This window comes from Mus caroli, unplaced genomic scaffold (assembly GCF_978045245.1).
Source record: "Mus caroli unplaced genomic scaffold, Mus_caroli_1 scaffold_16, whole genome shotgun sequence".
NCBI lineage: Eukaryota > Metazoa > Chordata > Mammalia > Rodentia > Muridae > Mus > Mus caroli.
The window spans coordinates 24,467,354-24,492,850 of record NW_028227271.1 but is presented as its reverse complement, the minus strand read 5'-3'; the positions used below and the strand labels follow the sequence as shown (position 1 = coordinate 24,492,850).

At 50.9% G+C, this 25,497-nt stretch overlaps 1 protein-coding gene across 1 annotated transcript; it reads left to right on the top strand.

Annotated features, from left to right (window-relative positions):
• The first annotated feature begins 1,396 nt into the window (after positions 1 to 1,396).
• On the top strand, positions 1,397 to 25,497 carry Gtpbp1 (GTP binding protein 1). The gene is made up of 12 exons (XM_021183679.3): positions 1,397 to 1,618; positions 4,711 to 4,822; positions 11,026 to 11,206; positions 11,722 to 12,070; positions 16,151 to 16,274; positions 17,435 to 17,549; positions 19,870 to 20,014; positions 20,109 to 20,291; positions 20,996 to 21,131; positions 21,775 to 21,953; positions 23,014 to 23,220; positions 24,027 to 25,497. The coding sequence occupies exons 1-12, from the start codon at positions 1,427 to 1,429 to the stop codon at positions 24,117 to 24,119; spliced, it is 2,016 nt and encodes a 671-aa protein (XP_021039338.1). The 5' UTR covers positions 1,397 to 1,426; the 3' UTR covers positions 24,120 to 25,497.

Here is a 25,497-nt window from a genome sequence, read left to right as displayed (position 1 = left end):
CTCAGAGGTTCAGAAGAGCTGGGTTGCATTCCCAGTACCCCTATGGAGGCTAACAATCGTCTGCGACTCTAGTCCAAAAGGTTCCGGTGCCCCATCTAGACTCTACAGGCCTCGCACAAAGGTGGCACACACACACACACACCATTCATACAAAATAAAAACAAATCTCAGTAACAAACCATTTAGGTCAGGTTTCCAGCAGCATCTGTTCACAGACTTGGTGGTACGTTGTTAAAAATGAGGACAAGACTCTCCCCGAATTAGGTGACGGCTATATTGTACCCTTTTCCTTACTTACTATATACATCTTGTGGTCCGATCCCTAAATTTCTCGTACTTCCTCAGACGACTGCTCTTTTTTTAATCTATTACCAGGAGGAGTGGCCAGGTCCAGCCAGCATAATTAGATCTTGGTAAAAACCAGAACTCACCTAATAGTCTAAAATTTTCAGACATTTGAAACGGGAATTTGAGGCACATGGACGGCGTTTTTTTTTTTTGTTTTTTTTTTTTTTTTTTTTTTTTTTGGACTGGGACTTTCCACAAGTGGCAACTGAAAAATAAGCCACAAGAAACTACCTTGACAGATCCTAGACCTGTGGCTCAGCTGTTCACCAAAAACGTGGTGAGGGGATTTACGCTAGAGTTTGGGCTGTCAACATCTCTTTTCTGTTCACTCAGTTGCTCTCCGAGGAGTCATGAATGGAACTCCCTAAGGTCAGCATTTAATTAATTGTCTTGGTCTGGCGGCTATAATATTACAACTCCTGGAATACATAGCATCGATTCTACTATAAAAATTGCCTTGCGCATGCCAGCACGCCGGACACAGTGTTGCAGCAACTGCCTTCAATCATTCAGAGTGCCAGGCTCATTTCGCAGTTTACTATCTGGGTGTGCGGCGGCCAGACGCGCGGGACTTAGGGAGGACAAGATTGGGTCCCGCCCTTGTCCATCATTCTGAGAGGCTCCAGGCGGGACTGTTTTGCAGTATGATTTGGAGGCTGGCCCCGCCTCTGGAAAGTGAGGTGGGGAGTAAAGAATGGATGCCTCTTTTCATTGGATTGTTGTCAAGTCAGTCAAACCTCTGCTTCGCTCCCGTTGGCGGAAAGGATCCAGGCAGGTAGCGTGCACGCTGTGTTGGCCCCACTAGAGGTGGGACCAAGGCTCCCGACCACTACGACATTTGTTGTTAGGGTTTGGGTCTCATTAATTATTTATTAAAGTATTTGAGAGCGCTGCGACGATTGGTAGATGAGAGACTGGGTCATCTGTGTCTCCGCTAGAGATTCGTGACAGCCTCCGGAGGAGGGGGAAGCCGCGCATAAATTATTCTAACAAAGGGGGCGGGCCGAGCATAAATTAGTTAAATGAGCCAGGGAGGGAGGGCGGGCGGCCGGCTGCGAATTAGCTTAAGTTCTTAAAGATGGCGGCGGAGCGGAGTCGCTCCCCGGTGGACTCGCCGGTGCCGGCCTCGATGTTCGCCCCCGAGCCCAGCTCTCCGGGGGCGGCTCGGGCCGCCGCCGCGGCGGCCCGACTCCATGGCGGCTTCGATTCTGACTGCAGCGAGGACGGCGAGGCGCTCAACGGCGAGCCGGAGCTGGACCTCACCAGCAAGGTAGGCCCGGGAGGCGGCGGCGGGGCCAGGGGTACGCGGAGGGGCCGGGCGGTCTCCGAGGCGACGGCGGGCAGCCGGCTGTCCAGTGACACGGCTCACGGGAGCGCCGAAGGGATGCAGCCCGCCCAGCTGCCGCTCTCCGGAACCTGCCGGGCCCGGGCCCACTCTCCGCACCGGGCAGCGTCCACCCGGCCTCCCGCGCTTCCCGCTCCCGCCTCGATCGCTGCCACTTGGCTCCGCCACGTGGAACGGGGCTCCCGACTCGGGCCGCGCGCCCTGTGTCCCTGTCCCCGTGTGGATCAGCCCGCTCTTCCCAGGAGGGGGGTCCCTGAGACGCAGGGTCTTCCTCTTCTAGGAGCATCCCGGAGGACCAAGTGTCAAGGTGGCTTGGGCAGGGGGCGGGATACTCACGAAGACAGGTAGCCAGTCTAAGGGGTGGCAGCAGTTTCTCTTCCTGGTCTCTGGAAAGTAAACAGAAAGTAGTTGCTCAGTCGGCGAGAATGATGTCCGAGGAGCGTCCTCTTTCCGTGTCCACCCAAATAAAATAAAAAGATGGGACTGACAAGATGGCTCAGCAGGTAAAGGGGCTTGCCTCCTAAGTTTGACAACCTCAGTTCGATCCCCTGGACTCACCTAGTGAAGGAGAGAACTGATTTCCACAGGTTGTCCTCTGATGTCCACACGTACACCGTGGCACTCGTCGCCTTCCCCCACCCTGCCTTGTTATAATTAAAAAAAAAAAAAAAATAGGCATGACCCTCAGCCTTGACACTTAGGAGTGGAGCCACCTCTTGTATTCATGCAATATGGAAGGGCATCTTTAAGTAGCATCTTCTGCGATGTTGAGAAGGTAGGCAGAAATGAAGATCTCACCACTTACTTGGCTTGTGGAAAATAAGAAAGTAACTACAAGATGTTACTGGTGTTTAGAAAGTGTCTAACATCACTAAAGAAACTGATGCCAAGGGAGGGACTGGGCTTCCCTTCCAACTGTTGCCATTAAAAGGGTCTGTGACCTTAGGAAACTTTCTTAACCTCTCACTTCTCCAGCATCTCATCAAGAAAATGCAGATGTGTTGCAAAAATTAGAAGAGAGCTGGGCAGTGGTGGTGCATGCCTTTAATCCCAGCACTTGGGAGGCAGAGGCAGGTGGATTTCTGAGTTCGAGGCAAGCCTGGTCTACAAAGTGAGTTCAGGACAGCTAGGGCTACACAGAGAAACCCTGTCTCACAAATTAAAAAAATAAAATTAAAAAATTAGAAGAGAATGTTAAGACCCATTATAGTCCCAGATGCATATCCGAGACTCACTAAATGTTTGCACTGGATAGATGATAATTCCCTGTGAGCATTAAAAAGCAGCTGATGGAAGATAGAGCAGCCCCACCCCCTGCGCTTTGTAGGATAATTACAATAGAGATTTTATGGAGCTTTGATGTCTGTGGTCATACTATGCTGAACGAGCCTGATCTCGTCTGATCTCGGAAGCTAAGCAGGCTGGGGTCTGATTACTACTTGGATGGGAGATTTTAATGTGACATCTCATGATGGCAATGCTACATAAAACTTGGCTCTAAACTGGAAAGAACCTTTCCCCCCAACCTAAGTAAGCAATTCCCAACTGTTCTTTCTCCTTCTAATCTCTGCTGGGCCCTTGGAAGCCAACTAGCATCTTTTGTCATGATGGTCCTGTCTGGTGCCTCTAATACCATCATAAGGGTGGACAAGCTCAGGGAGACCTCCATCCAAGCAAGATGCTAGAGACAGTGTAACGCCGGCAGCAACTGGGTTATAATCCTGAACTCTGATGAGTCAAATGGCCTGTTGGAAATGTACTGGCTGGATGTCAGTGCATGGTCAGGGAGCTGAAGAAACCTGAAAGCTCAGTGGGAAATTGGGACAGAGCTGTGAAGAGGGTGGGACCTCTTTGACCATTTTAGTTAATTGCCTGGAGTAAGGAACTGTTACTTCATCAAGGAGCTGGAGAAATCCTTTGAAATTGAGTGTGTGTGTGTATGTGTTGAAAACAAAAGCTGACAGTGTGGAGGAGAGAAGGGTGAACTGAATAGATTTAAGTCCTGAAAGGAGTAGACATTAGATATGTATACCCTCACTATAGCTAAACGAGGGGAGGGGAGCTAAGGCTCTGAGAGCTTCCAGCAAGAAACACAGTTACTGGTGAATGGTATGAGACTCATGCAAAGTTCCTGAAGAAATGACTTGTTGAAGATAACTGAAATGCATGTTAGTTGAGCCTGGCCTGGATGCTTTTGTTTTGTTTTGAGACGGGCTCTAGTTCTATAGCTCAGGCTAGCTTCAGACACATAGCAGTTTTCTTGCCTCAGGAATTCCAGCGCTGGTATTACAGACGTGAGCTAGCCCAGATGCTTTATACTTTACCCTCTAGACGAGAAGATTGAGATTCAGAGAGGTTACGTTCTTTGTCCGAGGTCTCATAGTCGTGCCTCGTGGTAAAGGCCTCCCCAAGTAAGTGGTTGATACTTTGTTATTGATAGGATTTGCCCAGCTGTGGTTCTAATAACACTAACCTTAGTGGCTGTAGGGTTTGGTTGACAGAGATAGCCTTCTGCAGGCAGTTTTCACTGTAGTAAGCGAGTCAGACAAGGTAGACCAGAATTCTTCTGTTATTATGAGAGCATTGGGCTGTGGGTAGAGGGCATGGCTGTCAGTGAACAATCTGCCCTTGAACTCCCTGATGCACACCGCAGGCAGAAGACCACGCAGAGGTGCAAAGCACTGCTGGACAGCTTCCTCACAGTGCCAGACTGTCTTCTCCCTCGTGTGGGACCCAATCCTCTTGTGAAGCTACAGGAAGTGGGCTGTGTACGCCTTTCCTCCTACGGGTTGTGGCACAGACACATACTCATTTCAGTATATCGTCTGGGTCGTATAAGGCTGTTTAAGGAGGGATGGCGAGTGTGTGTGTGTGTGTGTGTGTGTAAGGGGCTGCGCAGCTGTGTCCCAGTCGGGTGCCCTGGGGTGTGGTCAGGGTCTTTGGTCAGGCTGTTGACCAGCTTTGGCTGTGGCCCTTTCTAGTGAGTGTGGTTCTAAGGCTGTTGGTTTTTCTTCTAGCTGGTTCTAGTGAGCCCTACATCAGAGCAGTATGACAGCCTACTTCGGCAGATGTGGGAGAGGATGGACGAGGGATGCGGAGAGACCATATATGTCATTGGGCAGGGATCAGGTGAGCATAGTTTTCCTTTCCTTGGTTTGAAACAATTTTTAGGCGCCCATTTCCCCACCACCACCCTTTCCTCTCATGTGTCTCTTGTGTGGCCATACTGTAGTACCTGCAGGTCTGTCTGGAGGGCGGGACCAGCAACTGAACATCAGTCCCTGTGTTAGCAGTCAGGACAAATTTGGGGGTCCACCTGCCCAGGGGGCCCTAGAAATGCTTCCTCTCCACCTCAGGATTCCTCATTGGCATGCAGGGAATTGAAGTGTTAAGCAAGGAAACCTTGTCTAAGGTCAGGGAGGAGGTCCTGGCTAGCTCTTGATTTAATCCTGCTTCCTCTCTAGCCCTGTCTATGGTTCTTTCTGCTTTCTCTTTCCTTCTTGGCTGGGGATCTCTGTGGTTCTTCTTGAAACCAGCAAGGGGAAGACACTCAGGATTCCCCCCTTTTGTTGAGCTGCTGTGGCCCAGGCCACACACTGCCCTCAGTCTGGATAGCTGTGATAACAGAGGTCCCTCCTGGCCCCTAGATCTCGTGAGGCTTGGAGACTTATGACCATTCTGGTTGTTGTCCTCCAACCTACTTGTTCATCCTAACAGAGCTGACAGTTTTAGAGAAAGGCAGACCCCATGTCCCAGATGAGACTATGGAATTGGTTTTGTCCAGCCCCTATCCCACCGTCCAGACCTCATAGTTTTATACCCTCAATGCAGTAACCTACTTACTACCTTCATCTTTATTACAACATTATCTTTGCTGAAATGAAAACTGAAGTGGTTGAGGATCGCTTGCAAGAAGCCCAGGCCGGGCCTGTGTGCATCATTAGGGCCATTTTCTTTGCTTAGCAGTCTTGCAGAAGGCAGAGACTAGTTGATTGGCAGACTGAGTCTGAGTTAAGGAGCTCTTACAGGCCTTTTGCCAGGCTTGGGAATGCACGCCTGTGATCCTGCCACTCAGGAGGCTGAGGCAGGAGGATGGCCAATTCCAAACCATTCTGTCTAAAAATAAAAATATAAAACAGACCGGAGGAGTAGCTCAGAGGCAGTGCTTCTTAGGCAAGGCCTGGCTGAGTCCTCTACAATGGCAGAAAAAAGAAATTGTTCTTCAACTCTTTGACCTTTGGTGTTAGGGATCTTCCAAATCTTGATGCTTTCCAAGTTCTTTGGGGCGCCTAAAATTTGGTTCCCTGGGCTTGTAGGTTAGCAGTCAGAGGCTCACCTAGTGTGTTCAAGGCCCTGCACTCTATTCCCAGCAATGAAAAACCAAACAAAGCAGGATAAAGCTGGTGGTCTTCGACCCCAAGGAGCAAAGATGACAGCCAGGGACAAAGACTTGGCTCCTGAATCCCACCATGCCTGCTGCCTTATCTCCTTTCTCCTCCCCTCCTGCCAACCCTACACTTAAAAGAAGGCATGGTTCAAGAGATAGGCTAAGGGGTCACCTGCCAAGGCAGGGAGGGAGCGAGTCAGCATTGCCATGTGCCACTGGTTTAGAAAAGGCCTGTGGACTTGGTGATAAGAAATCATTGATTGCTCCTGTAAGCTTGACAGGTGCATCTCTGGCCTGCTCTAAGAAGACAAACCACTCATAGGTCACTTCCTACGTTGTAGGAAGCCACATAAAGGTCAGTTGTGACAAGTGGTGGGGTGAGTCTGTAAAGCCCCAGACTGTTCAGTATTTGTTTAAGTGTTTGTTTAAGAGGGGCTGGCCATGAATTCTTGACGCTTTGACTTTGACCTTGCCACGCCATGCAGAGTTTTTCTCCCATCCTTTAGTGCAGTCTGAATTTTACCATTGCCACCAACTCATACCTAATTAACCCTCCTTCAGAAGGTAAGATGTCAGATACTCACTGGACCATCGCAGCACACCCCAGCATTAGCCACACATCATCTTGGTAACTCCTTCTGCCGGATTCTTTGGAGGCAGAGAGAGAGATCTCAACTGGTTAAACAAGTTGAGCATCAAACAGGACTGAGTCAATTACAAGGCCCCCAGAGGTCAGCTTCGTCTCCAGCTTCTTCCGTGTGAAGGTGTTGTACCCCCTCCACTAGGGCCTTCCACTGAGAAAAGGAGGCTTTCCTGGGAGAAATCTTCCCCAGATAAGCATATTACAGCAATGCACACAATCCAGGGGACTGTGCTATGCCTGTATGCTCTTCATTTAAGGTTAATGTTTTAGGAAGCAAGTCAGTAATGGTCCAGTGGTTTAGGGTCTGCAGCCTGGGAGGTCTGGGCTTGCCTGTTGACTGTTTTCCTTGCCTTAAAATGCAGGTAATGAGCTGGAGAGTGTGTACTGCTCTTCCAGAGGTCTCAAAGTTCAGTTCCCACGCACACTTGGAAGCTCACAGCCACCCATAACTCCAGCTCCTGGGGATCTGATACTTTCTGAGCACATTCATGTGCCCATTCCCACACACACTTAATTAGAACTCAAATCTTTCAAAATAAATAGTACAAAAATATGAGTAATGATTCCACGGTGCCCCGGTGAGTGCCGTGAGCACTCCAGGAGCGCCCTTGGCACAGAGGTGTTCGTGTTAGCACTGCCGGGATTTCAGGGTTCAAGGTTGTAGCTGATTTACTATGGGATTGCTTTGTAAAGAGACATGACTTGAGCGCTCATTCGGAGGTTGGAGCGGGGAGCACAGTTGTCTCATTATACCCATGACTGCCAATGATTCTGTCAGGGAAGTTTGTCCTCTTCTACTGAGCACAGCTTCTGGAGGTACACACAGGGAGCACTGAGAGAGGGCAGGCATCCCTGCTTAGCCAGCCAGACCAGCGTAATCAACCCTGGTGATCAGTGGAGTGACAGATGGCACAGCAAGAGACACGGGCGTCAGCAACAGCCACACAAAGGAGCTGCTTCCCTGTGAACAGTGGCGATGGGCCGAGGAAACCCCATGCCCAGAGGCATGGTGGCATTGGAGGGCCAGATGTACTCTAGGAAGGAGAGGAGAATGTGAGGTCCAGGGATACTGAACATGTGGGCAGGGTCCACTTATGGTCCTTGAATTTCATGCCAAAGAGCTGAGACTTATGTCCCCAAAGCCTGGGAAGCTGTCACTTGTGTAGAAGAGTGTTGTGGGAAAGGTAAGTGAGCTAGCAGGAGAGAAATCTGATGAGGGCTGGCACTGTCTTTAGTAATTGGACTCTGGCTTTTCTCCTTGGCTTTTGTCTACTCCTAACACAATAAAAGTGGTGTGTGCTAGACCAGGATAATCAGAGCTCTGATGGTCAAGGTGACATTGGTGCTGGCCCTAGCTTAGAAAGCAGCAGGGAGGTAGGTAGATAGTCTGGTGAGGATAGCAGTTTTCCCTAGTTCAGACAGCACTAGAGCTCTGCCGTTCATTCCGAACCCTCTGCCTGTCCTTGGTTCAGTTGTTTTATATTTTCTAGACATTTGAGTGCTTAAGGTAGGAAAACTATTCATCAGAAAATGGTTAAGATATAGTCCCCCGTCCTCAAGTTGCTTCTATAGCCTGGGCGGGGGAGGGGGGAGACGTGTGTAAAAAGACGTTTGCACAAGAGCAAGGAGTGGCAAGTGGCAAATGTTGCAAGGAGGGGCCAGTATTTGTGGAGCCTTTGAACAGATGCTGATCGACTGCTGTCTAGGGTGAGAAATGAGGGCAGAGCTAGGACTGTCCAGGACTTAGGATGAGTCTCCAGCCCCAACCCAGGACCTTTGCACTGGGATAGAGCCCAGAAGGGAGCCTGTGTTAAGGGATGTAGGATGACGGGGGCGGGGCTTAAGGGAATTGAACCTGGAAGGAATTGTGTTGGTTCTGGAAAGTCATTCAGAGATTCTTATGTAGCAGTGGCAGTGTAAGCACTATGGTTTCTTTCCTTTCCTTTCCTTTTTTTTTTTTTTTTTTTTTTTTTTTGGTGTTTCGAGACAGGGTTTCTCTGTGTAGCCCTGGCTGTCCTGGAACTCACTTTGTAGACCAGGCTGGCCTCGAACTCAAAAATCCACCTGTCTCTGCCTCCCGAGTGCACTATGATTTCTTTGGGAGCTTAATGTGTGGGTGCTGTGCTGGATGGGCAGTGGGGAGGCACACAGACGAGCTTCACTGAGATAAATTCTTTAGTAGAATATGGGCCCAAATTAGGCAGCAAAAGAACACCGTAAAGACCTGGGATTAGCAGGGCTGGGCTGATGAAAGGGTTACGCTTACGTATGCATAGAAGCAGAAGCAAAATACTGTCTTTATTAGAATGGGGACAGCAAGAGAAACGGAACAGCCAGTCAGAGAAAGCAACAGCAAGTAGGAAGGAAAAGCATTCAGGTTTGCAGTCAGAGGACCCCGGTTTACACTGCGGCCCCTCCACAGCCTCCCAGCTCCTAAGGATCTGCTTTCTGTTTACCCTGTTTGTCTTCCCTCCCCCCCTTTTGTTTGTCTGAGGGGAGCCTCACATTTATTTTATTTTATTTTTTAAGATTTATTTATTTTATGTATATGAGTACACTGTTGCTGGCTTCAGACACACCAGAAGAGGGCGTCAGATCCCATTACAAATGGTTGTGAGCCACCATGTGGTTGCTGGGAATTGAACTCAGGACCTTTGGAAGAGCAGTCAGTGCTTTTAACCTCTGAGCCATCTCTCCAGCCCGAGCCTCACATTTATGATCCTCCTGCCTCATCCTCTCGGGTGCTGGAATTGTCAGGCTGTTTTCTTCACTATTAAAGGCAACAGCTCAGCCTGCCTTGCAGGGTGACAGGGAGCGTACAGTGCTTCAGTGATGCTGAACATTTGTGTGCCACTGCTTAAAGGATGAGTGGGTGAACTGAGTATCAGACTTCTAGGGGTTCTCATTTAGACCACTGGATTCCATGTGTTTCTCAAGTCTTGGCAGTGACAGTTGAGGCCATAGAAAGACGTAGCTGAAAGGAAAGGTTGGAGGAAGAAGAGGGTCTTTAGTGGGTGGATTAGCAGAGGCTGGCACTCAGGGCGATGGGGACAGGAGAGACAGCAAGAGATCTCTGGCTGAATGGCAGGCAGGGTGATGTTTGGTGACAGCAGCTCCTCTAGGAGGAGTTTAAAGCACCAGGGAGGAATGTCAGCAAGGCTTGGCTCATCTTCTGAGTTCCTTGGTGATCACAAGAGACAGTTGGTAGCTCAGAGTGTGAGCAGAGACAGTGACAGAGGAGTGGCTTTCTTTTCCTTGGAATAGATGAGCTCGTTTTGGGGACTTTGAGAGGGAGGAGGTAGAGCAGCAGGCTTGGCCTGGCAAGGTGTCTGGTTGGTGGAACAGAAAAGGGTACCCTGCTATGGGGTTCGCTTACAAGGAACTGAGAGAGGGGCTGAGGGAGTAGTGGGTACCGAACCCCATGCTACCTGGAAGCACCTTAGTGCTGCTGTTCTTAGACTCTGGAAAGCTAGGTGATCAGTCTTTTCCTGGCTTCCTTCACATCCTGAGCTCCAATTCTTTTTCCAGCTGGTGGCTGGATACAGTACCTGAGCCGTCCTAATTAAAAGCTGTCTGAGACATACCCTAGTCTCCCTCCATCTTCCTGCCTTCCTTGCTTGCCTAGGGCATCGGAATTCCTCCCTTGCTGAGTTCCTGCTTCTGGCTTCTTGCTTATTGCCTAGAAGGTCTTCCAGCCAGCCTTGCTCTGACCATGTTACTGTCCTGCTTGACCCCCCACGCTTGCTGCAGTCTGGGGTCATAGCAGCCTCCACTTCACTGTCATCTCCGACACCTGTCCCATTCCTCACATACCGTGCCTGTTCCCAGTCCCTGACTGCTCATGCCTCTCTGGGGCGATGCTTTTTCTCTACCTGTTCATGTCTCAACTTCTACAGACCTGGCTTGCGGTCAGCACACCACAGCTTCCCTCCACATCCCTAGACTCTGCTTCGCATTCTCTTCCTTCAGCTCTACAGGGTAGTTAGTACTCCAATCACATTGAGATTAATTAATTTCTTTGTTTCTCCCTCAGGGCTGGCTGTGAGCTCACTGAGGGCACCTATATTCCCAGCACCCAGTATAAAGCTTGGCATAACTTCAAGGAGAGGCTCAGTGACTTGTGAATGAATTTACTCAGTGCCCAGATATGAGGGGAAGCTGTGGCCCTGCCACATTAACTCTGTGTGTGCCTGAGTTGTTGCTGTTTTTCTGCAGTGCCAGGAGGGAGTCTGTTTAGGTAGAGTTGGCAGGCTGGTTGGTCAGGACTCCCTTTCCTGCTGACGTCTGGGCTCTTGTCACTAGATGGGACTGAGTACGGGCTGAGTGAAGCTGACATGGAGGCCTCCTACGCCACCGTGAAGAGCATGGCGGAGCAGATAGAGGCTGATGTCATCCTCTTACGAGAACGTCAAGAAGCGGGCGGCCGTGTGCGTGATTACCTAGTCAGGAAACGAGTCGGAGACAATGACTTCCTGGAGGTCAGGTAAGGTCTCAGAACACTTGCAGGGGCCCTGCTGCGTGACTTGGGGTCTTCACAGAGAGTGTGGTAGGGCCTGGGACACTTGTCTGTCAGCTCTGCCTCTGCCTAAGATGGGAAAGTACAGGGACCCATGGTCTTGGTAATTCTGCTTTGCTTCTGCGCTCCATCTCTGGGTATTTCATCTGGGACGTGTGGGAGAAGGCCCGGCCATGTATCCCGTGGCCCCCTGTTCAGCTTACTGTCTGCTTGGGATGCTAGAAGTTATGAAAATTATGCCTTTCATAACTCTGGGGGTGTTCCCAAAGCAGGGGGGTAGGGCTGTTGGTATTAAAGGAGCCAGGACTCCTGACTAACTTTGTGTTCCTTGGGTACAGCTCCAGGAGCATCTCCTGCTGTGTTCTTCCTGAACAGGGAAGTTTTTAGCCAGGGTGCTAGGGTGAGCCTGCGCTCAGGGCCCAGTCTCGGGCTGAGTAGTCTCCTCAGGAACTAGCTCTCACATCCGGTTCCTGTCCACGCAGGGTGGCAGTGGTGGGCAATGTGGATGCTGGCAAAAGCACACTCCTGGGAGTCCTAACACACGGGGAGCTGGACAATGGCCGTGGCTTTGCCCGCCAAAAACTCTTTCGCCACAAACATGAGATTGAATCTGGTCGAACCAGCAGTGTGGGCAATGACATTCTGGGCTTTGACAGCGAAGGCAATGTAGTGAACAAGCCCGACAGCCATGGTGGCAGCCTCGAATGGACAAAGATCTGTGAAAAGTCCTCTAAAGTGATCACCTTCATCGACTTGGCTGGCCACGAGAAGTACCTTAAGACCACTGTTTTTGGCATGACTGGCCACTTGCCTGACTTCTGCATGCTCATGGTAAGTGTGCGGTTCCCCCCACAAGGGGACCTGGGGATGCTATGCAAATGTTTGGGATCCATCTGAGACTGAGGTCTGCTTGTGGGGGCAAGTTTGCAGTCTCAGGGAGCCCTTGTCCTCTGAGCTCTGTGGTCTTCTCCACAGGCAAACCTTGACCTTTCTCCTGGGTTTAGAGCAGGGAGGGAACTCTCCGTACAGAGCACAGTACCTCGCAGGTTTCCTTTTGGAAAGGCAGAGAGGCTTTCTCCTTATTTTGTGCCTTCAGAGTGTTTTCTCCTCACCTTGGGGTACTTCCAGAGGGTGACCCCAGGTGGCACTCTGAGATGGACCTAGGGAAGAAAAGGGCACCCTCACATCAGAAACCAAGGGCAGCAGTCAGCAGGGCCTGAGGTAGTGTCTTCAGTGCCTACAAAGGAGATATGGCAGCCATTGTACAGCTCTTTTGGGGAAGCTGCTCTGGGCCTGGCCCTGTGCTGCTCACCTGTGGCACGCACAGTGGGAAGTAGGGCTCCCTGGTCCTAGGGCTCACAGAGAGCTCTTGATTGGATGCTTGAGCAGCTCATCACTTAGCATCACATAGAAGGGGGAGGGAAGAGGCTTGGCTTTGCTGTGTGCACATGCGCTCTGCTTAGCTCCTGTACCACTTCAGAGAAGCTGGAGGGAGCAAGAGAGTGTGCACCCACGCACAGCAAGTGAGTTTTCCTGTCACAGTCCTCCTAGAGCCCCTCCACCCTCCTGGCTCCTCAGCTGCCTGGGCTACTGAGTGTGGTAAACACAGGCATCCGTTCCGAGGAAACTTGCTCAAGCTGCCCCATGAGCAGGTTCTTAGGCCAAGCCTCAAACTGCAGAGGAGAGGGAGCAACCTGAGCTGGGGGATGCCCAGCCCTCTCCGCCTGCTCTTCTTGGGACTGTAGCAGCTCCTCTCAAAGGGCAGTTACCTGCTCTTGACTGAGGAAAGCTGCCATACCAAAAGGCATCTGGAAGTCCATAGAGGCCATTGGGCTGTGGCCATTAGGAATCTGGAGGGTGGGAAAGATGTCTCAGTGAGTAAAGGGCTTGCCAAGCAAGCCTGGTGACCTGAGTTTGATCCCAGCGCATAAAGGTAGGAGAGAGCTGGCGGTATCAAGTTGGCTTCTGACCTGCTACACGTGTGACCTCTACATGCACACACATACCAAGAATAATGTAAAATGTTTATATCTCCTTAATTTTAGGTGTCTGGGTATTTTGCCTGCTATATCGATGTACCACATATGTCAGTATCCACAGAGGTCAGATTCCTCAGAGACTAGATTATAGACAGTTGTGAGCTGCCTTGTGGATGCTGGGAATTGAACCTGGGTCCTCTGGAACAGCAGCCAGTGCTCTTAACTGCTAAACCATCTCTCCAGCCCGTAGTAGTAGTAAAAATAAAAATCCTATCCTGAATATATTTTTAGTTTTTATTTTATTTTATTTTTGGTTTTTAAAGACAGGGTTTCTCTGTGTAGCCCTGGCTTTGCTGAAACTAGCTTCACAAACCAGGCTGACCTCGAACTCAGAAACCCATCTGCCTCTGTCTCCTGTGCTGGGATTAAAGGCATGAGCAACCAATGAGGCTGTGTCTTTTAAACATGAAGGGTTTAGAAACCAACATTTTTTTCCCTTTTTTGTTTGTGTTGTAATAAATTAGCGTGTATAATAACTGCACAACTTGTGAGGTCCGATGTATTTCACTGTGTGTACAGTGATTGAGCCACATGAGCTAGCTAGCATCTCTGGAGAGACGTGCTCCTATTGGACCGTAGCCTAGTGCATCTCCTTGTCATGTCTTTACTTAGAGACTCACATTCTTCAGACAATAAAAAGCTTTGTCTAGCTGAGCTGTAATGACAATGTCGGGATACTCTTCACCCCAAACCACATTTTCCTGTCTGAGTTGTAGGCTATCATCCATTTTTAGACTTCTTTAGACAGCAGTATAACTTTAATAATTTCAAACTTTATTTTTAATGATGATTCTTAAATGCTTTAACCTCCCTTGTAGCCCACCAGAGGTAGTGGACATGAAAGGATACAGGACGGGGGTGGGGGTAGGGGTGGGGAATGTGCGTGGTGGGGAGTGGACCTGTTTGGAAAGGTTCTTTGGAGCAACTCCAGTCTGTGTTGTCTAGAAATCAGCAGTTCAGTTCACAGGTCGGCAGCTCCAACCACTCATAAACACTTCATGGATCCACCAGCAGTCCAGTTGGGTAGAATCAGGTTAGCATCAGTTGTGTCACGACCTAGCAGAGACAGCCAGGCCTCAGCCTCAGCTCCAGTCAGCAGGAGGGTCCTACAGGAACACCAGGAGAAGCTGTGCCTCTCTCAGGGAAGCGAAGATCAGCGGAGACATGAGACCCACCAGAGTTGCACAGCTAGCTGTACCAGCAAGCCAAGCTCTGTCTCCATCATTCAGTGAGTCGTGTTTATACCCTCCAAACACCACAAATCCTCCATAAGCCTTGCCTCAGCACGTGTCTTCCCCCAACATGTGCATCCAATCAGCCCATGTCCTCAGAAGTGTCTACACACACCACCAGAGTCCTGACAAATGCAGCTCAACTATGCAGTGTAAGGCGGACCAATACATGCACGTCGTTAGCAAAGAATCCTTCATCACGTGTCCTTTCACGTCCTCCCCTTAGCAGAACATCCTCTCTCCTGTGTCTGCTTCAGCAAAACATTCCTTAAGTCGGCCTTAGCCTTTCACACCTGTGTCCACTTTAATGAAATATTCCTTCACATGTTTGCCCCAGCAAATCACCATCCAGCCGACTTTCCAGAAAACCCTCAAGTTTGCACTTCACAGCAGAGAAATAACAGCGTGCTGATGGTTCATGCCTAGAATCCCAGCCTTTGGGAAGTGGAGGCAGGAGGATGATGGCTTTGAGGCCAGCTTGGGTTACATATAGTACTGTTTCTTTTTCTGGAGACTCCCCTGCATGCTGTGGAAGCAAGTAAAAGCTACGCAGTCAAGGTGTCCTAGCATGTTCAAAGTGCCACACAGGCATAGGATGGCACACACAGGCACAGGATGGTTGTGTCTCTTGGACGTCTATTTTAGTAAGCATTCACTTGCATGGTACACAAAGAAAATGCAATGAGGAGGGCCAGCTCGATGGCTCAGTAGCTGAAGACATCTGCTACCTAGCCTGCTACCAGGGGAGCATCCTTCGAAGAAACAACTCTCACGGGTTGTACCCTTGGACCATAAGAGAGCATAGGATCTCTTGGAACTGGAGTTTTTGACAGTTGTGAGCCACTATGTAGATGCCGAGAAATAAACCTGGGCCCTATGGAAGAGCAACCAGTGCTCTTTTTTCTTCTCTTTTTACTTTTTCTTTTTTTTTTTTTTTTTTGAGACAGGGTTTCTCTGTAGCCCTGGCTGTCCTGGAACTCACTCTGTAGACCAGGCTGGCCTCAAACTCAGAAATCCGCCTGCCTCTGCCTCCCAAGTGCTGGAATTAAAAGTGTGCACCACCACACCTGGCACGCAACCAGTGCTCTTAACCCCTGAGCCATCTCTCCACCCCAGAGAAACAGTGTGCTCATACTGGCAAGTGTTCCATTATGATGTCCAGCATCATGTGACCCTCTAAAGCAGAAGTGGTCAGCCAGGGATCCGTTCATTGCCGACCACGGATGTTAAACTGAATGCACTGTGGGAGCATAGGTGTTTCTGCTTCCCAGACTGTTTGAATTGTCTATTATTGGCTATAGGACTCCTCTGGGGTTTTGCTGTTGGTGATTTGGGGTTTTGTTAGTTTGGTCTGTTTTTTGCAGTACTGAGAACTGAACCTTGGGTCTGTGGTACTAGGCACAGTCGACCTCTAAGCTACACCCCAGCCTTTTGTTACCTTTTTCTTCTTTCTTGACAGGGTGTCACTGAGTTTCTCATGCTGGTCCAGAAGGTTCTCTGTCGCCCAAGCAGGCCTCAGGCTCAGGCTTCTGAGTGGCTGGGGCTGCAGGCTTCGTCAGACAGGCTTTCCCCAGCAGGCTGGGGTCTGCTGACAGCCCAGCAATCTCTCCCTTACTGACAGTTCCTTTCTGTTGTGGCAGGTGGGCAGCAATGCTGGCATCGTGGGGATGACCAAGGAGCATCTGGGCTTGGCATTGGCACTCAATGTACCTGTGTTTGTGGTTGTCACCAAGATTGACATGTGTCCTGCCAACATCCTTCAAGGTAAGTGAAGCCTCCAGCCACAGCATCCTCTGGGCTTTGTTGACACTGCATTCCGGGGTGGACTGCTTCAGAGACTCAGATAGCACCTTCTGCATTCTCATCTGTGCTAGTAGGTTAGCCTCGGTGTCCATCAGATGGAGTCTGTTACTTCTTCTTCCCCTCTTTAGCTCTTGACTAGAATTTCCCTCCATTCTTTTCCTTCCTGCTTCCAAGTGTAGGATCTATGCAATCTCTAGTCTGCCACCCCTGCCCACACACCCTTTATGTCCCCAGCAGCAGGCATTGGGCTGTACCATTGAAGCAGGATGTATATGGAGGAATTTGGGCAAAGAGTCTGGTTACACCAAAGCTTACACATACACAGGCCTTGGGACTAGGCTTCTGCATCTCTCCTCTTCTGTGGTGTTGCAAGTCGAATGGCGCATTGTCCTATTGGAAGTTCTCAGAAGGGGCTGGAGAGATGGCTCAGTGGTTCAGAGTACTGACTGCTCTTCCAAAGGTCCTGAGTTCAAATCCCAGCAACCACATGGTGGCTCACAACCATCCTTAATGTAATGAGATCTGACGCCCTCTTCTGGTGCATCTGAAGACAGCTACAGTGTACTTACATATAATAAATAAATCTTAAAAAAAAAAAAAAGTTCTCAAAAGAATGATCTCTGCAGCTAAGTGGTAGTAGTGCACACCTTCAATCCCAGCATTCATGAGGCAGAGGCAGATGGACCTCTTGAGAGTTCTGTACTAGCCTGGTCTACAGAGCAAGTTCTAGGATAGCCAGGGATATACAGAGAAACCCCGTCCCAAACAAAACAAAAAGCAAAAGGGTTTTACAGACTTGTGAATGCCCAGGATATTCCTGAGATGAGACCTTCCAGGAAGCAGAGCATTGTGGGAAAGAGCATCATCCTCAGGAGCCCCAGTCACTGGTCTGTGTGTCCAGACTCATGGCCTTAGAGAAGATGCTCTCTGTATGCTAGCAGCGTGTGCCCACCCACCTTTGATCGTCCTTTTTGCTTCTCCAGGCATTGTGGCATTTAACACTGGTCCGTCTGTCTGTCTGACTCCTGTTTGCATCAGTATTGAGTGCACCTGTCTTACCCTGGAAGTCTGGCCAGAGAGAAGGCCATGTCCCCTAATTCTGTTCCATTTCACCCTTTAAGAAACCCTGAAGCTGCTACAGCGCCTGCTGAAGTCACCAGGCTGCCGGAAGATCCCTGTCCTGGTGCAGAGCAAAGATGATGTGATTGTCACAGCCTCCAACTTCAGCTCTGAGAGGTAACAGGGGGTGGGGGGAGCTAAAGGGTGGAGAAGCACCTGCTTCTAAGCAGGCGCCCTTGCCAGCCCAGCCAAAGTGAGCTATAGGCCTGAAGCAGCCAGTAGGCATGAGGTCTCATGGGCACGGTTGGAGGAAGTAGAAGGTTGTCTTGCAGTCTCCTAGGCCAGCAGTGTTGTTGGGAGCCGGTATCATGTGGCTCACATTCTGAATTACTGGCCTCAGGCTGGAGTATCATTTGGGTCCTCGGCATCCTTACCTAGGAAGTGGGGGTGTTTAACTTCCTGGACTGGCCAGGGTTCTCTAGAAGCACGGAATCAATGGAGTAAATATATACCACACAGGATATATTAGGTTGGATTACATGCTACGGGCTGAATGTCCAACAGTAGCTGTCTGCTTGGTGGAGAGGCTGGGAACTTCATAGCTACGTCATCCACAAGGCTGGAGGCATCCTAGGTTCCAATCTGAAGCTGAAGGCCTCAAGGACACAGGGTAGCTTCTAGTCTTTATTCCATGTGGCAAGGCCAAAGAGACTGGGTTGTGATGTCAGTGAAGGCAGACAGCCATGGCAGCTGTAGCAATAGGTGCACTCACTAGCAAGGAGCGAGGGTGGGTGGGCAAGGGTGGGGCTGCTTCTCCCTTAGGCCTCTTGACACAGAATCTCTCTACAAAGCCCTGGCTGTTCTGCAACTCACTTTGTAGACCAGGCTGGCCTTGAACTGAGATCTCAAACTCTGCCTCCAGAGTGCTAGAATTCAGGCGTATGCCTTCTCTCTTGGACTCCTTTGCATCTGGGCTCAGTGCTCTGAATTGAGCTCCTAGAGGAACTTCCATGACCAAGCATTACTAGGGGCCTCCCATCATTCTACACAGCTACAGCCCTGCCTTCCTGGGGGAGGAGCTTCCTTACACAATTCCTTCTTCCCAGAAATAGCCTCAACTCCACCAGGATGCTTGATTCTCAGTTGATTCTAGATCCAGTCCGGTCAGCAACCATAATTAACCCTCACGCTCCTCTGAGGGTGCTTGGGCTCTGGCGTCCTGGGCATAGAAGGCAGCAGTCTGTGGCCAGCTGGTGGAACCCTGTCTTTTTATGACTCACTACTTTTTATACTGTTTCTCAAAAGCCACCTAATCCCAGGTCAGCTTAGCATTTATTCAGGGAGTCTTCATTGCTAGATGCTTATCGGGCACTTGTTGAACACAGTCCACTGCTCCTCCGCTCACGGGTCCAAGATCGTCTTTGTTGTTGTTATTGTTGGTATTTGTTTGAGACTTAGGGTTTTAGTGCTGTGAAGAGACACCATGACCAAGGCAACTCTTTTTTTTTCTTCAATTTATTTATTTTTTTATTAGATATTTTCGTCATTTACATTTCAAATGCTACTGCCAAAGCCCCCTATACCCTCCCTCCACCCTGCTCCCCAACCTGGCCCTGGCATTCCTCTGTACTGGGGCATATGATCTTCGCAAGACCAAGGGCCTCTCCTCCCATTGATGGCCAACTAGGCTACCATCTGCTACATATGTAGCTAGAGACACAGCTCTGAGGGTAGTGGTTAGTTCATCTAAGGCAACTCTTATAAAGGAAAACAGTTAATTGGGGCTGGCTTACAGTTTCAGAGGTTCACTCCATCATCATCATGGTGGGAAGGATGGCAGCGGGCAGGCAGACATGGTGATGGAGGAGCCGAGAGATGTATGTCTTGATCCAAAAGGCAGCAGAAGACTGGGTCACCCTGGGCGTAGTTTGAGCATAGGAGACCTCAAAGCCCACACCCACAAAGACACACTACTCTAACAAAGCCACACTTACTCAAACAAGGCCACACTTCCTACTAGTGCCATTCCCTGTAGGCCAAACATTCAAATAACACGAGTCTATGGGAGCCAAACTTAAATCACCACATGGGGGTTTCTGTGCGATACCTTGGTTGTCGTGGAACTCACTCAGTAAACCAGGCTGGGCTTGAACTCACTGCCTCTGCCTCCTAAGTGTTGGGATTAAATATATGTTCCAATAACCCCCTCCCCCAAGGTCATCTTTGATAACAGTTCCTTCCCTTTGGCCAGAGCCAGGGCCTCATAGGGAGCAACCTGCCTCCTGGCTTGGTGCTGTGTTCAATGCCAACAGTTGTCTAATGAGGGGCTCTGTTCAGCCCACTCCAGCTCCTTTGAATCTAGCCTGTGAGGCCTTTGCAATGCATAATTCCTGATCTCGAGACAAGCAGGTCACAAAGAGTAGAGCTAAAGGGACTAGGTGACAGATGGCAGTCTTGGCTGTCCGAGCACTTCTCCCCCTATCTCTTCCCCATTCAGGATGTGCCCGATATTCCAGATCTCCAACGTCACAGGTGAGAACCTTGACCTGCTCAAGATGTTCCTCAACCTCCTGTCCCCGCGCACCAGCTACCGGGAGGAGGAGCCTGCTGAGTTCCAGATAGATGACACCTACTCCGTCCCTGTAAGTGCCTCTGGCCAGGCCCGCACTGGGTGCGTGGCTGGGATGAGTCTGTAGTGGGGATGAGCACACTAGGCTTGGGTCTTCTCCTTTGCAGGGCGTGGGGACAGTGGTGTCTGGGACCACCCTGCGGGGCCTGATCAAACTGAACGACACACTGCTGCTGGGCCCAGACCCCTTGGGGAACTTCCTGTCCATTGCTGTCAAGTCAATCCATCGAAAACGTATGCCAGTCAAGGAGGTGCGCGGGGGCCAGACAGCCTCCTTTGCACTGAAGAAGGTGAGTGAGGCTAAACCTCTTCCTGAACTCCACTAAGTCTGGACCATGTAGCCTGCTGTCTCCAGTTCTTGTGGCTGTATTGCAAGGTGCGGGTTACTGACCCTGTTTTCACAGAGGAAGAGACTGAAGCTCATAGCCTGGTAACCTTTCCAAGCCAGGGCTCGTCCCTGGGACTGTGTGCTGTGGGCTCTGCTCCTCCTGCTGTGGCCTGAGCACTTAGCTCTTGCTCACAGTGCAGCCAGATAGGCGCATTCTTCCTGCACACGGTGCCATCCTTCTTAGGGTTTGGATGGGTGGGATCTGCTCATACTTTGGCTACCCAGTCTTCCATCTCCTGGGGTTTGGGGTGTGTGCTTGTAGCTCTGGGGCCACCTACCATCCCGTATGCCAAAATGACCAGGAAAAGTGGCATGTGGTTTGTCCTCTCCCGTGGTTATCCACCTCTGCTTTCTTCCTTAGTGCTTGCCTGCGCTTCAGGCCCAGCAGCTGGAAGGCTGAGTTCTGGTACAGTCTCTCTTGCCTCCTAGTAGCTGTGTTTAGCTTGCTGCCTAGCACGGAGGCTGCCTTGTGCTGTCTGCTTTAGGTGGTAGTGAGGGCCAGGGCTGAGTTGGAGTGGTTTCCACTCCTGGAGAGACATGTTGTTCTCTGGGACCAGGCTGGAAGACACCTTGGTCCTTGAGCTGGGCTCACCTCTTTCCTTTCAGATAAAGCGCTCATCCATCCGGAAAGGCATGGTGATGGTGTCCCCACGCCTGAATCCTCAGGCCTCCTGGGAGTTTGAGGCTGAGATCCTTGTCCTCCACCACCCCACCACAATTAGTCCACGATACCAAGCCATGGGTAGGTGTCCAAGGTCCTGCCAGCCCAGAGGTTCTGAGCTAGCACCCTCCCTAAAGAACTCCACAATCCAAGGCCAGTGTCCCCAGCTTCAGGCAAGACAGCTCTCTATCCTGTTCAGCAAAGCCGTTCCTATAGTTCATGCCCTGAGCAGTACTGGCTGTTCAGTACTGCAGATACTCTGAGAGTCACTCTTATGCTCGGGTACCTCACGTGCCAGTATTCATTTAGCTGGGGTTGTTGAACATAGCTGTGTGCCTGGTGGTATCAAGAAACAGTCCTGAGCCGGGCGGTGGTGGCGCACGCCTTTAATCCCAGCACTTGGGAGGCAGAGGCAGGTGGATTTCTGAGTTCGAGGCCAGCCTGGTCTACAGAGTGGGTTCCAGGACAGCCAGGACTATACAGGGAAACCTTGTCTCAAAAAAAAAAAAAAAAAAAGAAAAGAAAAGAAACAGTCCTATGGGAAGGCGTATGTGTCCATAGCTCTGCCATATAGGCCTGGGAAGGAGTGAGTAAGGAACAGATCTGAAAGTAGACTGCCCTGCTGTGCCCGGCTCTCAGAATTCTTCTCCTGCCCTGGAGCTAGCACTCAAGGCAGAGGCCACAGGGTAGGTCTCACATGTCCTGACCCTGGTTCTCTTGGCAGTACACTGTGGGAGCATCCGGCAAACAGCTACAATTCTGAGCATGGATAAAGACTGTCTGCGCACAGGAGACAAGGCCACTGTCCACTTCCGCTTCATCAAGACCCCCGAGTATCTGCACATAGACCAGCGGTTGGTGTTCCGGGAAGGTCGAACCAAGGCTGTTGGCACCATCACCAAGGTATTATGGGGTAGCCTCACCTGCCCAAGGAAGCTTCAGTTTGCTCTAGCCCAGTAACCATGAGTTGTCTTCACTGTGGGACAGAGGTGTTGTCCCTGCCCTGGGAGAGCTGAGCCAGTGCTCAGGGTAGGCTTCAGGGATGACTTTGTTGGCCCCGGATTTGTCCCTAGGCCTGTCTTGAACTGTGGAGGCTGTCTTGAAGAAGGTGGCACTGGAGTGTAGTTCTCCTCCATAGGAGGTAGTGGGACAGTACCCGGGGAGCCTGAGTTGGCCGCTGAGGTGCTTGCTACCTCTGAGTCCGGGGATTTTCTTGGGACGATGCCTGAGGGCTTCCCATAGCACGGTAGATCCATTTGGAGTGAGTGCTGGGTACCACAGGCACATGGCATGGTTGGAAGGTCCCATGGTGCTCGAGTGTTTTCTGGAGCCCACCTTCTACCTGCTGTGAACTTCACCCATGATCTTGGGTGGGATATTTGGTAGAGAATTTGATTGCTGCTCCATTTAGAGGAAGACATATCTTCCATGTCTGAGACTGGATGAACCTCAGGCTGCCTTTTCTTCCTGAAAAACTTCCCTCAGGCTGTCCTGGAGGAGCTGGGCTTCTTGACAGTGTGGTAGATGCTACAGCACCCACTGTGGCGACCTGTGGATCCAACCAATCCTCTTTCCTGCTGTCTTTGAGATTGAGCCTGGGCCACGAGGAAGATTCTGAGTCAGTTGCTCATAGCTAGTAGCTTTTATGATTTCTGACAGACATTTATTTTGTTTCTTCAGAGGGCATGAAGTTAAAGTATAGTCCATAGCAGACTCTGGACAGCCCAGATCCTGACTCGGTAGCTAGGCTGAGGGTAGGGTAGCAGAGGCTCCGAGAGCTCTCTGCAGGAATAGCAGCTGGGCCCAGAATCTTTTCCAGGCAGGGAAGGCATCAGTACTGGTCCTGGGGTTCTGGGCTCAGAGCAGGGTGGGAGGCCTCTTTGCTCTGCCTTCTGGGATGGCCCTGCCTCGCTCAGACCTGGGCAGGCACTCAGACTTCCTGCTATCCACTTGGCCTCCACAGCTCCTCCAGACAACCAACAACTCCCCCATGAACTCCAAGCCTCAGCAGATTAAAATGCAGTCCACAAAAAAGGGTCCCCTGAGCAAACGAGAGGAAGGAGGTCCATGTGGGGTGCCGGCAGCAGGGGGACCCCCAACTGGAGATGAAGCTTCCTCACTAGGAACTGGGACTGCACAGGCTGCCTCAACCAGTGGGCTCCAGCCACAGGTAAGCAGGGCCTCTCTTGACCTCGGGCATGGTGGTGGGAGCAGCAAAGCTGACAATCTAACTGGTCCTGAGTGGCGTCTGGTTTTAACTAAATAAAGCAGAATAGAAAAATGTCAAGGTTCCCCTTTTTGTTGTTTTGATATATATTTTTAATAGGCTCTCACTATGTATAGCACACTGGCCTGAAATTCACTATGTAGGCTAGACCAGCCTTGAACTCAGGGCAGTCCTCCTGTCTACCTCAGCTCTTCTGATGCTGAGGTCATACATGGGAGCCACCATGCCCAGCCAAGGCTTCCCCTTCATAATAATATGTGGGTGTGCTGGTACTGTGTGTGACGGAGACCCAACACAGCTAAGAGACACTGCCTTAGAGGCTCCTACTGCACCTGTCAGCATGCAGGAGGTGGCCTCTCCATTGGCTCACCTGCCTGTTCTTTCCAGTTCTTTCCTGACCTAACAGAGGCCTGGTGCCAGTCTCCCTGATGCTTGTCCTGTGTGTGTCTCTTACTATTGCACAGGACTAATGTTCCTCTCTTCCACCCCTCCCCATTCTCTCTCCTTCCCCCTTGCACCCCTCAGTCCTTAGTGTGACATCCAAGCCTCCTTCCAGTGAGCAGCAGTGCTCCCCGGCTCCCGTCCCCTTTCTCTGACTAGCTCCCCCACCAGTACCATGCAAATCCATATCTGCCAGGGGGACTCCATTTCCCCTTCTAAGCTGATCAGGTTAGGCTGCTGCCTGCTCCACTACCTGGCCCTGCTTCAGAGGACCAGCACGTCTCAAGTGCCTGCTTTCTTTCTTTTAGCCCAAGCCCAGCAGTGGGGGCCGGCGACGAGGGGGCCAGCGCCACAAGGTGAAGCCCCAGGGAGCCTGTGTGACTCCTGCCAGCGGCTGCTGAATATCCCCCAGGTCCATTTGACCACCCATGGGATCCTCATTGCTCACTGGCCACTGTCACCAACTGGGCAGAGAATCTTTGACCACCACCGGCCCACTCCAGTCCGCAGCCAGAGAGTCCTTGTTGCCACACCCCGATTTTCCATGGGGGGTTGTATTTATAGGATGAGGAGGGACTAGATGTCTGAGGACTGACTGTCACCTGCCACCTTCCTTACTCACGGCTTTCGTACATCTGGGCCCTTAATTTCTATCTTTTTATTATATATTTGTCCCATGTGTATGTGTGTATCTGTGTGTCTATGTGTGTCTGTGTGAGTGTGTGCACGCACACGCCTATAGCAGGTGTGTGCAGGTGTGCAACTGACCCTGTCAGTCTCCGTTTCGGACCTAGCTGGACACCAGCCTCCAAGAGCTGACTGCCTGCCTGTCCTTCCATCTGCCTGTATTTGTCTCAATGAGATCCTCAGAACCTTTAGGGAACCTCAGAGCCTAAGGCACCTGTCTTCCCTGGCCAATGGCCCCTCTTAGCTAGCAGCCCTTCTTTGGGGCCAACCTCTGGGCTTAGCAGTTTCTGCCAGAGCAGGGATTCCCCTAGTCTGTGATTTGGGGAGTTTAATGGGAAATGGTGGCGGCCTCCCGTCTCCCCTTTTTCCTCCAAGCTCTTCAGTGGCACCTGTGATGTGTGGAGGTCGTGGGGACTACATTGTAGGACCACCTACTCTGACTCTTGACCCTTGCCATGGATCCAAAGAACTAGGTGGGCTCATCTTTAGAGACAATCCTGGGCTTGCCTGGCTGGCCCTGGCTGCTCTGGCTTCTGTGCCCGCAGGAGGCTCTTCCTGTTTCTACTTAGATCTCTGGCTGAGCCTCAGAGTTCCGGGCTACTAGACTGGGTCTTCCTGGTTTTGTAGTACCTCCTTTGGTGGGGGCGGGGAGGTGCTCCTGAGTTCAGCCGGGACTAGAAATGCTCCTTTCCCAATGTCACCCAACACAGCCGCTACAGCCATGCCACATAGCAGTGAAGGGTCTGAGCCCTGATGCCCCAATTGGGGTATACAAGGGCAGGTGGCAGTGCAGACCCTTCTAGGCCATCAAAAGCCCTGCTACTGGGTTAGGGTGCGGTGGGCTGCCCAGAGCAGTGTGGGCACAGCCCTGTACCACCGCCTCAAGCTAGGGTGCTCCTTCTCAGCCAGGACAGATCCTCAGCTGGCTGGAGCCCTCTACAGCCCCACTTCCTCTCCCAAGCTCTCTTTTGTCCTCTGCTCCTGACTGCTCTTCCCTCCCTCCCTGTCCTTCCAGCTGTTTCTAGTTACCACTGCCCCATGGCCATGGACTGACAAGACCAGCATTCACAATAAAAGTTTGTTTTAAGTTGA

What these genes read in the sequence shown, in the direction of transcription:
- Gtpbp1 (XM_021183679.3), top strand. Translation starts at nt 1,427, where the DNA reads ATGGCGGCGGAGCGGAGTCGCTCCCCGGTGGACTCGCCGGTGCCGGCC. An exon ending in AATGACTTCCTGGAGGTCAG is followed by an intron (nt 11,207 to 11,721) that starts GTAAGGTCTCAG and finishes CTGTCCACGCAG; the next exon opens with GGTGGCAGTGGTGGGCAATG. An exon ending in CTGACTTCTGCATGCTCATG is followed by an intron (nt 12,071 to 16,150) that starts GTAAGTGTGCGG and finishes CTGTTGTGGCAG; the next exon opens with GTGGGCAGCAATGCTGGCAT.